A 15335-nucleotide genomic window follows, 5' to 3' on the forward strand; every position below is an offset into this window, starting at 1 on the left:
TTCTGGCAATTACACAGAACGGAGAACTACTGCTGCCGGAGCAGATGAAAGTCACCATAATGATCTCTGGGGAGTCCTTCTGAATCTTCAGACATACCCTGGAAATCAGTGGAAAAGGTGAAAAAGCATGCATGAACATCCTCATCTAAAGAAAAGAAAAGAAATCTGTCTTCCAGGCCTTCTTGCATGGATTCCTGGAACAGAGTTTTGCCAGTCGATTGCTTAGATAGGAGGTTAAAAGAAATATCTGAGGAATTAACCACAAATGGATCAAGTCTTGGAAAACCGCTGATTCAGTTTCCATTCATGGGGTTTGTGCTGGTTATGCTCAGCCTGTCTGCCACATGATTTTGCTCTGATGAAATGTAAGATGCCTGGAGATTGAGATTATGCTGTAAAACTATATTCCATGCTTACATAGCTAGTTTGCATAGGGGGTAAGATCTGGTTCCACCTTGCTTGTTTACATACCACATCACTATGGTATTGTATCTACTTGAGGTTGTGAGGACCATAGATTATTTACAGAGTCAAGAACCATTATAAGAGCTAGCATCTCCACTGTGTTTGTTTTTTTATCTTTCTTGTTCCAAACACCTTGCACTTTTATATCCACGGACACTGCTCCCCAAGCAAAGTTTGAGGTATCTATTGTGACTGACTGCTTTGGAGCAAGAAGAGATAATAGAAGACCTGGACTCAGAGAAATTTAATGTCTCCATCAAGTGCTTTTCCTTTTAACAAATCCTACAACTGGGATTTGAAAAGACAATAGCTGTTAATGTTGGACCAAAGAGATTTCAGATATCACTCGTGGAGTCTTACAAGAGGTATCATTTGAATCATGGAAGCCTAGAGACCCAAAATCCTGTGGTATTCTTTCACTGTGACAGAAGTGTGAGTGGAAAACACCCAGAATTAATCTAAATATAGATATGTCTTTCCTGTGGAAAAAAATCTCTATGTACTGAAGTGTTTAGCAGACATACCAGAAACAAAATCCTGTGTGACAGAGTCAAAAATTACTTTTGAATGTTCTCCTGAAATCCCATTCTGTGTAGTTTACCTCTTATCCAAGCAAGTTTTCTAAACATGGAAAAATGTGGATACTTTGTAGCCTGCGATGGGTTATAACAGGAGCTGCACACACTGGGAACACCCTTGGAGCAGTGGAGAGACCAAAGGGTAAGGGACAGAACTGATAATGGGATACAGACACAGAAAACCTTAACAACATATGAAGTCTGGATGACTAGGAATGTGAGGATAGTCATCTTTTAAATATGAGGTTACTAGGAAACTCAAATGAAAAAGGAGTAATATGTTAGGAAGTGAAAGCATTTGCAACTTGAGCACTATTGCAAACTGATTCAGGAAATAAAGGTTCAGAACTCCAGGGACTTTCTTTCTTTGACAGCAATCATTCTTGAGTAAAATCCTTTTCCCAGCTGAGGATGAGGAACAGTTTCTATTACCCGCCGAGACAGCATATGACGTAACACAGGAGGAAAGAGAAGAGTTTTGTCTAGCAGCTGAAGAGGAATTTCCTCCCACTGCCATTTTTTATCCCAAATGGATCATATACAGGAACAAATTGCCTGAAACGATCTGTTGCCAAAGGGAGAAGTGGAGATTCAGACTTTCTGGAAGGGGTGGGAGGACAGGGTCCCTTATATAGTCATTCTGATTTGTTTCACTGTCCTTTGTTCTGGGGGCGGGGGGATCCTGTTTTTTTTTTGGAACCTACCTGCCATAGCTTTTAAACGTCTGCTTAGCAGCACTCTGCTGATACTGTTTATTTTGTTTCTTGCCACGATAGGGTGAGAGGACAGAAAATCCCTTGGAAAATTTATAGAAGGAGGGATGACAATTCTGAGACATTCTCTATATCAGCTTTCCTCTCTCATCACACTTTATGATAACCACTGCAGCTGGAGGTCCAAAAACTAAATCTCTTTCCAAGGAAGAATTCAAAATTTCATTTTTGACATCTGGGAGGTTCAGAGAATGCAGTCAGGCAAGCCTCCTTAAAACAGTACCAGTGGCAGAAGCCCTGGAAGTGGTCTCTAAACACATTTCAAGCAATAAGTACTGACCTGTGAAATAGAAGAAACTAAACTACATATGGCAGATTTTTTCCTCACACTTTAACAATTGGTCAGTATAAACTGTAACATATGAGCCTATTAGTTCAGAATTCTAAAAATAAAAGTTGCAGAAGCATATATTTTCCCCCAGATTTATCAAAAGCTTTACTATATATATCAGAAGGAAAAAGATTAGAATTAACAAAATGTTTGGCAGGCTGGATTAACTAAAGTTATAGCTCCTGGGTCAGGTCTGAGACTAGTGTATAAAAACTTGAAAGAGTGAGGTACTTTGTACATTTTATTTGCTTTCTTTTAAGCAAAAGGCTGGTCGTCAAGGAAACCACAGACTGTGACAAACATCTTCCAATGCTGACAGCAATGAGGGGGGGATAGGTGAGATTCAGGAAATTCCAGTTGTAGCAAATCGTAATATTTTCTAAGGTACTGAGAATTCTGTGTAATTTCCAACTGGAAAAAAAAAGTTATTCTATCTGTGTTGTCCATTTTCATTCTTCCCCAACCTGTGGATTTTGGATCCGACTCTTGGATCCAACACATAATTCCGAAGTCTGATTGGGTAGCTGAGAGGCTGTTGGTGTAATGACCACTGGACTGCTAAGATTCATTGTAGAATTTTCATATGTAGATATGTTGTTGTTAAAAGAGTTATGGTCGCAGCTATGGAGCCCAAGGCTTTGGGTACTAGTTTTGGTGGAGATGGAATTGCTAAAATCTGTCTGATATGTAGTCTTAGGGTTGAAATCCTGTTTGGAGTTAGATGGGCCAAGGTTTTGGTTATATCCAGGTGTGCTCTTATGAAATCTATGTTTTGAACAGGCTGCAACTGAGACTTTTGCATGTTGATGGTTATGCCTAAAGTAGGAGCTAGTTGTGACAGCTAGTCCCTGGCTTGGATGAGTAAATGCCTAGTTGGAGAGGTTAGGAGCCAGTTGTCTAGGTAAGGAAACACATTGAATCCTTGCAGTCTTAGATGAGCTGCAATTACCGCCATGCATTTGGTGAACACCCTGGGGGCTGTGGTGAGACCAGAAGGAGGCACTCTGAAATGAAAATGACTGCCTCCCAGCCTGAAGCGTAGATACCTTCTGGAGTGTCTGTCCGTCTTGATGTGGCTGTACACATCCTTTGGGTCTATATCATATAATCGAAAGCTTGGAATTATGAATCGTAAAACACTGAACACAATACATCGAACCGCTTAACATCGAAAGGGGGAGAAAAACAACAAAATGTGGAGTGCACATTAAAAACAGATTGCTACATGCAGGGGCAAGACCCCCTGCACCCCCTACACCCCCACTCCCCCTGCCACTTAAATATATGACTTTGGAGATCACACTTCATTGCACTACAGTGCGGAAATGGAAGATTTCCATTTCCTACACTGTAGCGCAATCTCGGAGTTGGTATATTTAAGTAGCAGGGGGTGCTGGGGGGCTAGCCCCCCTGCCTACACCCTTAATGTTCCATGTCCCCGTTGGGGACAGCCATTCACAAAGTTTCAATGTTTTGGTTTTATAAGATATTGTGTTCGATGTTCCGTGCTTCGTAATTATGAGCTTTTGATGATATGATATAAACCCCATCCTTCAGGTCTATTGAGCACATACAGTAGTCCGTTTTCATGATCACCCTGAACTTTTGAGTCCTTTACTGACTTGATCAGGGATGTCAGATCCAAGATGGGCCTGAGGTCCCCTGTCTTTTTTGGTACTAAAAAGAATCTTGAGTAAATGCTTGATCTGAGTTGATCAGGAGGACCTCTTGGATTACTCTTTTTTGGAGCAGCTTTGAGATCTTCAATGCTGCTGCCTCTCTGATTGGGTGGAACATCCGGTAGAGAGCTCTTTGGTTTGGGGAGTTTTGAAAGAGGAATTGAGTATCCTCTTGATAAGTACCTTTGCACTCACTGGTTATTGGTGATGGCTAGACAAACCTCTGGGTGCAAGGAGAGGCACCCAACTGCTTCCAGAGAAGACAACTCAGGCAACTTTTCAGGAGCAAAACCATACCAGCAACTAGAATTAACAGCTCATTATTGATAGCAAATCCAACAACTACTATTAAAACGAAATAAAAATAAACGAGTTGAAACACGGCCAGGTTATAAACTTTAATTTCACCAGTTAAAATGTTAAAAGGTAAGTACTTTTGCAAGTCAACTGCTTGCTTCTTTAGACCATATACTTGAATTTGACATGACATGCACATACTTTATAAACTCCTCTTCTCAGCACAGTCACGTAACATATCACACTACTTCGCTAAACACTGTCCTATTAGCTTCCATATATTACTCACATCTCAATCATATATATGTGCAAATATTAAAAAACATTCAATTGTTAAAACGTCTGAAACATATGCATTCCTTTCATACTCAACTGACCCACTGGTCACTGGTGACGGCTAGCCAGGTTTCTGGATGCAAGGATAAGCACCCCCTGGATTGCCTCCACAGAAAAACACTCAGGCAACATTTCAGGAGTGCTAAAAGGGTCTGTCAGAGAAAGAATCTCAAGAACTTTGATTTTGCAGACCTCCTCAGCCACGTGGGCAGCGTCTATCATTATAACTGTTTCCCAGGGGGAAAAATCGCCCTCAGATTCCTGAAAAGGATTTTGAACCACATTTTTCCCCCCACACTGATTCCTGGAGAAGGATCTTCGTGGGGTAAAAAAAAATGGATTCCGATGGCAGACAGGGTCTTTCCATTTTTCTCAATATGGGACAGTGTGTCTAACAGTGGGCACAAACAAAGATGACCTGTCGAAATCAGCAGAGATGAAAGATGCATTGAAAGGTTCTGCAAAATCACACAGCCACTCCTCAGTGGGGTGTTCTGGGGAGACAATGACAGAGATCTGTGGCTCCAAGGGCGGAAGTAGCTGAAGGCTTTCCTGTACCACTAATCTCAGTGGTGAGGTCTCAGAGACAGTATCCATGGGGGTGAGGAGTGGATCCGAAAGAGTGGGAGATGAGGATTTCCTGGGCATGGAGAAAACTGTCTCCACCACCTCAAAAGAGGAAGGGTCCAGAAATGCCAAAGACCATCCCCCTGGAGCTGAAGCTAACAGGGCAGAGTATCCCCAAGTCTCCCAGTCCTCCTCTGCAAGAGGAAAGTTGGGGCCCAGCTACTGAATTCTGATATGCTGAGGGGGAAGTGACGGCTCCAAAAACATAGAAATCGAGGTCAACCCCTCTGAGCTGATGTCGAGGATTCGGCTCCGAAAACTGATCTACACCAATGCAGTCGGGACTGAGTGAGTCAGGGAAGCTGTTTGGGGTCAAAGAGAGAATCGCTATCAGCTCGAACATCTCAACTCTCAGAGCCTTTGGATCCAAGGACTCCGAAGCAAGAGGTCGGATCGCAGAAGGAGCTAATGGTCTCAAAGGTGATTGTCTGCCGAGAGGCCCAGTAGGGGATGCAGCTAAGACCACAATTTGGATCTGTGTCTGAAGGAACTGCCTCATCAATCTGTCCACCTCTGAATCAGAAATGCTACGGAAGGACCTGACAGATGATGCTGTATAAGGTGGCCTGGATGTAGTCTTGGGGGATCTCTCTTTAAGGGGAGATCCTGTGGTTGGAGCAGGAGGCTCCAAAGTTAGGGGAGCTCAGAGGCAAACAGACTATGCAGACTTACTTGGATCTGATAGTTTCAGATCTGAAGCCCTAAGAGCCTTGGCTGGAGGCTTATCAGATGAAGAAGAGGTAGACTTTTCTGGGGAACATTTACTGCATTCCTGGATATGTCTATGCTTTTTTGATGGGGGTCGAGCCCTTGTTGTGGAAGAACCTGCAGACAAGGCTGAACAAGGAGGCCCTTCAGAATAATTTTATTTTTTCTGCAGACCAGTGCTCTCCAGTAAAACCCCTTGCAAACGGAGCAGGAGGCTTCGAGGTGAGCAGGGCCGAGGCAATATAAGCACTCCCTATGGGCATCAGTTAAGGGGATCTTGTACCCACAGGAAATGCACTTTTTAAAGCCTAAAGACTTTCTGACATTTTTTTTTAAATTAAGTAGGAAAGGACAGAGGAAAGGAAAATAATTCCTGCCAAAGAGAATGACCAGTGACAACTTGTTTTTTTTTTTTGAAGAAAAAAGGATAGAAAATAAGAAGGAAATAATAAGAGTAAAAAATAAGGAAGAAATTACAGACTTAACTGCCAATATCCAATGGAGCACGAGCAAGCAGATCACGATGCTTTTCCTATGAGAGGCAAATGAGATCTAAGATAATCTGGGGGAATGTGGCATTATGGGTAGGGGAGGAGCTTGAGCTTCCGAGCCTAAACTTTAGAAAGCAGCCAAATCAGATCCGAAACCCACAGGTTGAGGAACAAATTAAAAGAACAACATCAGATCAATGGTTCCATCCGAAAATTGTCTTCTGAGAAAGAAAATACCTCACAGGAAGAAGCAGATACCACACACTCCTCAAAATTTGAATCAGAAACCTGAGGAGAAGACACTGCATCTGTCCCTTCACACTCCCCTACAGATTCTACTTCTTGAACCTGTTTAGGGAAAGAGGAATCCTTTTCATTTACCAGAAACCACCTTACAAGAAGGGTCAACAGCCTGCACAAAGATCCTAAACCAAACCCAATAAGTTACTCCTGTTCACAGTAACTGACATATGAAGCTAAATGCTTAGTTTTCTGTCTCTTTTTTGATTGGAAAGTTAAGGAAAATAGACACAGTATTTGCCAGCAACAGCTTACCCAGTGATGGGCACTACATTCTACCTAAGCAGGGGCATATTCCCCGCCACTTCTCTCATGACTGTCAAGAGTGGTTCTCCCTTGCTCACTGAGGGATCCCAAAAGCGTCAGAGGATGTGGCTAAACCCAGGTCCATGGTAGGTGTATATATGACTAATACCAGACTGATCAAGAGGAAAGATAAGCAGTCTGAAGAACCAGCTTTGACTACAGCAGAATCACCAAATTGCTGTGGTGGCAAAGGTTGCTTAGTTATCTTTTTTATTTTTGTGGCTGGAAGAAGATCCATCTGAGGTACTGGTAGTTTGTTCCGTGGTCAAGCTAAAAATGGTACTTGTTTCCAGGGGAAGCTTAACAGTAATAGAAAGTACAACAGGGATTAGCAGAAAAGTATTTTTTTTCCTATACAACAACACAGTAAAAAGCACTTTACACTTTCCCCAGCCCCCCAAAAGTAAAATAAACACAGTGTCTTTTACAAAGTTGGTTAAGTTTAACCAAGTTGGGAAGTTCAAGCCAGTTCAGATGTCTTAAGACTGTACAGTAATGTATTTGAGATGGTATGCTGATAGCAAATTTGGCAATATAGTTATAGATTTTCTCAAGTTTACAGATTTGGATAGTAAGTAGTTTAGTAAGGGTAGATTATGCACATAGGAGGGCTGGAAGGAGAACAGCAGATGCTACGTGCTTTCTGTAAGAATTTCAGAAGTGTTCAAATCTGAAAGCTGACCTAATTTTTTTTTTTTGTTGTTGTTATGAGGTAAAGTTGAAGATACAATTTGAGGATTTCATTAATTGTTAGCCCTTGGAATTTGGTGTGTGAGACAACATATGTGGAAGTGCCATTAGCTGATATTAGGGAGAATTAATTATTTCCAACTGACTGGCTTGGGTATAAAGAGCAGGATGTAGTAAAAAGGAAGACAGAGAAAAAAACAAGAACATAGTAATATGTCTTTATGCTTTGGAGTCTGGACTGGGTGTGGGAAACTGATGAGGGGCACTGGAGAAGTGCAGGGGAAAACGGTTTGCAAAGGGGAGCCCATGGAGTAATTTACCTGGGTCTCCAGTCCATCTAAGGCTGGCCTTTTTGACTGCATACAGCTATACAGTGAATGTTGAATGTCACACATTTTGTCTTACAAAATATTAGCAAATCTTGAATAGCTGTGGATTTTCCTTTTTTGGTTTAAAGCCGAGTTTGTCATTACTAACTGTAGCTGATTTATTTACTTTTTTTATTAGGTTAATTACTGCTCTAGTGCAGCTACTTGTTCATGATGAATGTAGGTAATCTATTTGATGCTACTCATAGCTGATAACTCAGTATTTTTCACTGATACGAAGATTTTTGGCAAATTTTGCCATATTGATATTTTATTTAGAAAAATACTTATCGTGGTTCCTGATCTGGATTCCAGTTTCTCCTTTTAGGAATGGCGGACACTCCCAAAGGATACTTACTCAGTTAAGGGGGCTTATTAATTGCTACTTGTAAGGCTCAGTACATACTGAACATATCTGCATTAACAAACTGCAGCTGTGTTTGTTCTTCATCTTATTGAATTATGTCACCATAAAGCTTATGGGCTCATTTGTGAGCTACAAATCATACAGTACACATTCAATACACATTTTACATTTCTTATTACCATATGGGTTATTATTTCTATCCAAAAATAAATGTTTTGTCTCTTGCTTGGAAGCTTGTGAATTTACTCTTGGTACATAACTGGTTATCATTCTTAAAACTTGGTTTTGATATAGTTTGTGATCATGGGTTAGTGAATTATTAAGAATTTTTTACTAAATGTAGACATGACTAACAGTTTTAATAGGCTAAATCAGAATTTAAGGGTACCTTAGCAGAGGCAGCAATGAGATGAAACTCTGGTAAGATTAAAAATGAGTGTACTTTTGACAACAACATCTTAGAATGTGAACGGTTTGTACTATCTCATTAATCCAGCAGAGATATTTACTTTTGCAACAAACTAAAGCCAACTGACTTATTTCTGTAGGAACACATTTAAACCTGTACAACAAATATCCACATCATATTTCCAGATACTTCAAGCTAATCTCAGATCTCAATCAATCTCACCTTCCCTGCTCTTGGTCCCAAAATATGGGCTGCTAGCCCTAAGCAACAAAATACTATCTATCAAAATGTTTAGACTTGAAGTAAGAAATTACCTCTTCAAACAAGCACAAGGCAAGTGATATCTAAATTCGCAATCACTTAAAACACCACATTTGCCAACTCCTACCTTTCATCTCCTCCTTAACTCACACAGCTGTAAACTGCAGGATCTTACCTTTGTTCTCTCACCTATGCACCTATTAAAACTTCAAGGCCTTCTCTCTCTGCACATCCTTCTCTCTCTGTTCCCCCATCTCTCTTCAACAGATCATCCCACAGTGTACATGAGGCATCATGTACAATGACACAATACATAGATCAATAACAGCATTATATTAATATATTTCCTCTGCTTATATATGTATTAGTTCTCTTTAATGTTTGTAAGTCTGTATTCTAGCACACTTGAAGTTTTGTTATGGTACTGTATGCATCAAACTGTAGCAACGTAACTGTAGTTTTTACTGTGTTTTTTATGTATGTGCTCAACGTCATTAATATTTTGTTCTTTTTTCTTTGTATATTTTTGTAGTCAATATTATTTGTCTATATCCTATCATATTTGAAGTTTTATTATGATAGTGTATACAACAAATCGTAAACATTTTTGCCATTTTTTCTATGTCTATTGATGTATGTGCTCTACTTTCCCTTAATATTTTCTTCTTATTTTTGTTTGTAAATTTTCTCCAGGCCGAACTTGAAAATAGTCCACTTGGATTAGTGCTCCACCTTAGAAAATAGATGCATCTTGATATAATCAAATTTAGTATGCTTCCTATGAAAATAAGAAAATAAGTTGTATTTTGATCCCAAAAGGAGTACACTTCAACTGCCAAAGTGAGTTGTCAGAAGTGGTATACATGGCATGTAAGGATGCCTAGGAGAGCTCAAAATGACCTTGGTCTCCACATGTTCCTCAATCCCCCAAAGAACTTCTCTTCAGAAGGTTGCATTAATGTGCCCAAAATGATGGCTTTCAGAGGCAGTGTTACACTACTAATCTGTTACAAACCTTGACGAGGTCCACTCTGTCATTCCAACATTACTCAGATTTTTGTGCTATGCAATTCATTGACTCAATGATTGTCTGGGACACTGACATCAGAATACACTTGGATTTCCTACTGCCATAAATTATTCTCATGCACTAATAAGATACTTGGATCTCATGAACATAGCTCATATGAGAGGATAAAACACAGTTTTGGCACTGATGTTTATATAATGTTATCTCTGCCCAAGTGACTGAGTGTATTTTTATATATGAAAAACTGAAATACATATTCCAGTAACAGAGCTATTTTTACATGCTTTGTATAGATGCACGTGGTTCAGTCTGTATTTGTGGTTTTCTATGCTCTTTTTACTGTAAAATGACAATGTTGTTTTTTTCCTCATCTTCATGTACTTAAGAAATTCACTGGATGGAAAATTTGACAAAATATGATTAATAAAGGGTTATGATGGAAAAAAAAAACTTAATGTCTTTTCATATATCCCATTATTTCAGAGTACATACCACAAGCTACTTCTGCAAGTGTTCACTGCTTGTAAATCTACAGGAGAGAAAATGCACAACAGGAAAGATATAAAAACTAAATTATTACTTCCCTTTAGCTCAAATGAAGTGCTCAGGCTTCAAAATTTAGCTAATGAGGCATGTTCAGACTGCAGAAACAATGATCATGCAAGTGCAATATGTAGTAGTTAGCTACTCTGCTACTGTTATAGATCAAACATTCATTTTATAATGGTTAAGACTTTCTAAGTTAATGATTTATACTTCCTAAGATTGAAAAACAAAGCAGCTATCTAAGTGTTATCACATTAACAAGATCCATTCCATGAGGGTTTTAAGTTATAAGAAGATATACCACCATGGTTTCCTGGTCCCTGATGCCTTCTCTTTCTAAACTAGGACATTTAAACACTTCAAATGACAAGCTCCCAAAGAGGCTGAAAAAGAAAAGAAGGAAAGCAGAATAGTCTTACCTTGCCAAGACGATAACCCTGCTTGCCTAGTGAGTCCTGATTTATTGCTATGACATCTTTGTTTTGTAGAATTGCCTTAGACTCTTCATCGATCTGTCGGAGGTCATTAGACATTAGCAGTGGTGCAGCCATCATGGCCCACAGTGCCATCTGGGTAATCTGCTGGTCTCGACTCAGTCCAAAATTACCAATTACCAGCTGAGAGAAGGAAAAAAGACAGAAGGTGGTGCAATGAAAACATGACCATATTATTTGATACTCTCTAAAATTTTCTAAATAAAAATATCTAATCAGCTCTATGCAGTACAGCCAACTGCTTCACTGTTTGCTAGGAACATGAAATGCTTACATCTTAATGTCTTTTCAACTTGTTTAACATGTTTGCTACTCATCCATCCCCAACCCTTCCACTTATTTATACTAACTCCAAAAATCACAATATATGACAGTAGGGGGAATACTCCAAGATATCACAATCTCACAATTAGTATGCGCTTCCCCTATCTGCAGTTAAAATTTTCAGTTTTAAGGATCCTGATAAACAATCTTTACATGGCAATGCTTTTATACATTCAACAATATGATAAACAACAGATTATTTTATCTTAGTCTCGATTAACCACATTAAAACAGATTAACATACATGTTTACGTTTAGATGAGAACTAGGATTTTTTTTTTCTTTTTTGTTCTCTTGATGACTTGGGGATCATAAACCCTGTAGTAATCCAAATGGAATTCTAGGCTGCCTCTATGCTCAATGTGTTTCCTGCCTAAACTGTAGGTGATTATCAGTGCATGCTGCTATCCACATGAATAGATTTATAGATGGCTAGCAAGCATATCATAGTGTGTGCAAGTTTATTTATTGCAGCACATCCCAACAACATACGCAGGACAGCTTTGGTGCATGCATTTTCCAATGCCACGATAACCTTTCAATTGGAGAGGGAGTGAGAAAGGAATTCTTCTGGTCTTCACCTGGACTCCACAGCGCCAATTTTTGCTTCCAAAACTTGTTAGTGAGACTTTGAGTGAAAGAATGGATGTCAAGATACTGAGCCTGAGAACGATGTCTCTCTTGAGTATTTCCTTTTCTCCCAGGTACAGCACTCTGGGGTTGGTGTATATAAATAACAGGAGTCTGAAGTGTGCCACTCAGCAAAAACAACTTTAAAGAACAATGATTTTTGATATTCCCTGTTTACCTGCATCTTCATTGTTTTACACTGCCATATAATTCACAGAACTGCTTGGCTGTGTAAATTTCCACTGATGGAAGAAAGAGTGAATACCATCATAAGACAGCACTCACCTAATTATTCCTATGGAATCAGCAGTGCAGGTAAGCTCAGTGAAGATGTGGGGGGGGGTATGTATTAGTATGTGTGTGAGTGTCTGCATGGGCATGAATGTATGTCTGCCTAGGTAGTTGCAGTAATGTGTTTAGGTATGGAATCAAGAGTCTGGATGTGTATGTGTGTTTGCGTGCATGAGCTCTAAACTGTGAGGGTGTCTGTTTGTTTGCTGTTGGGTGGCCATGTCTGTGTGTGTGTGTGTGTGTGTGTGTGTGTGTGTGTGTGTGTGTGTGTGTGTGTATGTGTGAGAGCAGGTGTGGTGGGAGTTGCCTCTGAAATTCAATGCATAGGCTGCTAGGAAAAAGACTACTGCCATTATGCTTGATAGCACTAGTATTAGAAAAGCTTGATTCAGAAGTATTCTAATGAGCGAACACTAACATCTTTCTCATAGTGGCCATAGCCACCTCTGAATCTCATTTTCTCTTTATCTTGTACACTGACTGCGGTAGGCAATTTATGAGAGCAGTGAGAATGTTTCCGAATCCTAGGGTCTACCTCAAGTGAAAATACATACTCGTGTCTGGCATTGCCCTGGAAGCAGCTTGCCACTTAAAAACAGTCACAGATATGTATATTACAGTTTGCTAGGTTTATGACACTATCCAAGTTCTTCCACCCTACCTCTGTGAAAATGCAAATGCCAAGTATGCCATGTAGTACTGTGTATGGATGGTTCAACATTTTTTCCAGTGACTGTGCTCAGCTAAAGACCGGAAATGAAGCACCTTATGTATGAATGCAAAGTATACAATCTACCTTCAGACACTGTAGTATAATTAACATCACAAAAGTAGGATAGTCTTAAAAATTTAACTTGCTGATATCTGCTCTCTATTGCAGTGCAGTCCACACATAACTTGGAACAAAAAGTTGAACTTCTGGGATGTCTGTAGCAACTGTACTTTTTTGGGTACATACAGCAAAGCAACTGTACAGGTTTAAAATAATACAAAAGGCTATATGGAAAGACTACTATGAGAGTGGTCTGCAACTCCATATCACATCTTATAAATACATTCTAATAAACATGAAAAATCTGTTGCTGCTTCCAGTAAGCTACACACAATAAAAGTCTGGAATCATTACCAATCTATTGTATGTCAGCCAGCTGAATTTGACCATCGCAAAGAGGATATCTGTGTTCAGGATAAGAACCGATTAATAGTTATTAATTAATTAATTAGTATTTGTTGACAGGGTAGTGTCGGCTGGTCTACTGACACTTTTCTGCCACTTCCACGGCTCAAAGAACAGTTGAACAAACAACAGGATATAAAAGTGAAACAGAAAGACAAATGTTATTAATGACTACAAATAATACGACAAAATAATATAAGAAAACAAAAACATCTTACGTACAATATTTACATATCTAAGTGTAGAGGGAAAGAGTCAAAATGCTGGAAAGGCTAGTGAGACTATATCTATATCTTTACCTGCATTTCTTGACTCACAAATGCATTTTATTGTCTTTTATTGTTATTATTTCATTTAACATGGAAACAAAGAATGTGTCTGTAGATAAAAACTGCAGGATCCCTTTAATCTGTCAATTATTTCTATCCACAGACAAGGTAGTGACATGTTCACTAAGCATCTCATGTGACCAACATAGATCCAGAGACCTAAACACGTCTATACCTTACCAAGTGGTTAGGAATCCATAGCTTTTGAAAAAATGAACAGGAGGGTTTTCCTTTTATGCTATAGTAGGACTTGGGTCTGTTGATCAGAAAAACTGTAGCTGACATCCATGAGTTACCAAGACTATGGGATATAAATATATATATATATATATATATATATATATATATATATATATATATATATATATATATATTAGATAAACAAAAGTTTATCTAACCAAACGCTCACATGAATGAAAATCCCAGAACTCTAAACTGCAATTGTGGGGGGCGCAGTACAGCGATCTCACAATTACGGTTTCGAGTTTCACAATTTTCACTCATGTGAGCGTTTGATTAGATAAACTTTCATTTATCTAATATAAACCCTATAAATAAATAAATATATATATATATATATATATATATATATATATATATACATATACACACACACACACACACACACACACACATACACACACACACGCAATCCATCTGTTAAATATTGATGAATGTATGCTGCAGAAGTTTCAGGAGTCCAAGTTGATTTCAGTCCTTCCATGTGAGTAAGCTCTGTAAAAGTTGGTAGACCTCCTTAAAACTGGGATGAAGGAGGCTCTTAAAAGACAGTTACCACAGCATTTTACAACATCCTTTCATATAGTCCACTGTAACTCTGACTAGGCAACAGGCTGAAGAATGTGCTTGCACCAGGTGTTGTGACTTAGGCTTTCCTCCAATGAGCAGTATAAGCTGGCCATCCTATATGCCCTCCAGGATGGAATTCTGCTTGTTCAGATCTGGGATACTGCTGAAGACCAGGAGGAGGACCTTTGAAAATCAAAATAGGAACAGATCATCAATAAAGGTCTCTCTGGTACATGCCACATAGCTTCTTCCTCCAGTCCTTTTAGTTCTCCAAGGAGAGAAATGTCCCTCAAACAGCTGTGCCAGATAAGTTTCCAACAAATCCAATGCTGTCTGCTCAACTACAGTCCTGACTACAAAGACTTGCTCACAGGAGGCATATTCCTGCATTTGTCCTAGCCTGGAAAGCCACTACTATGAAATTATGGGTCCTGGACACTGACAAGAATGATCAACCTTAGATTAAGTAAGCAAGTCCTCTTCCAGAAAGCAAGCTATTCATCATCAGGTGATCACCACAGCGCTTCTGGTACAGGCTTACATACTACTCAAAAGCAAGGCAGTAGAAACTGTTCCTCCCCATGACAAATGCAAATGACTCTACTCCCATATTCTCCTTGTTCTGAAGGAGATAGAAAAGTTTATACGATAGGAGGTTTATACCTTTGACTTTAAGTATATTTGCTACGTTAAATTTCAGATGCTGACTCTGCAGACA

The 15335-nt window shown here is 39.3% G+C and overlaps 1 protein-coding gene across 1 annotated transcript in view; it reads right to left on the reverse strand.

Annotated features, from left to right (window-relative positions):
* Positions 1 to 15335, reverse strand: part of GLA (galactosidase alpha) — a 552477-nt gene that overhangs the window by 28433 nt on the left and 508709 nt on the right. Inside the window, exon 6 of the mRNA XM_044057125.1 lies at positions 10982 to 11179. Within this exon, the coding sequence (XP_043913060.1) occupies positions 10982 to 11179 (198 nt within the window). The remainder of the gene's footprint in view (positions 1 to 10981; positions 11180 to 15335) is intronic.

This window comes from Protopterus annectens, chromosome 15.part0 (assembly GCF_019279795.1).
Source record: "Protopterus annectens isolate FY-2018-M chromosome 15.part0, PAN1.0, whole genome shotgun sequence".
In the NCBI taxonomy this organism is placed as follows: domain Eukaryota; kingdom Metazoa; phylum Chordata; order Ceratodontiformes; family Protopteridae; genus Protopterus; species Protopterus annectens.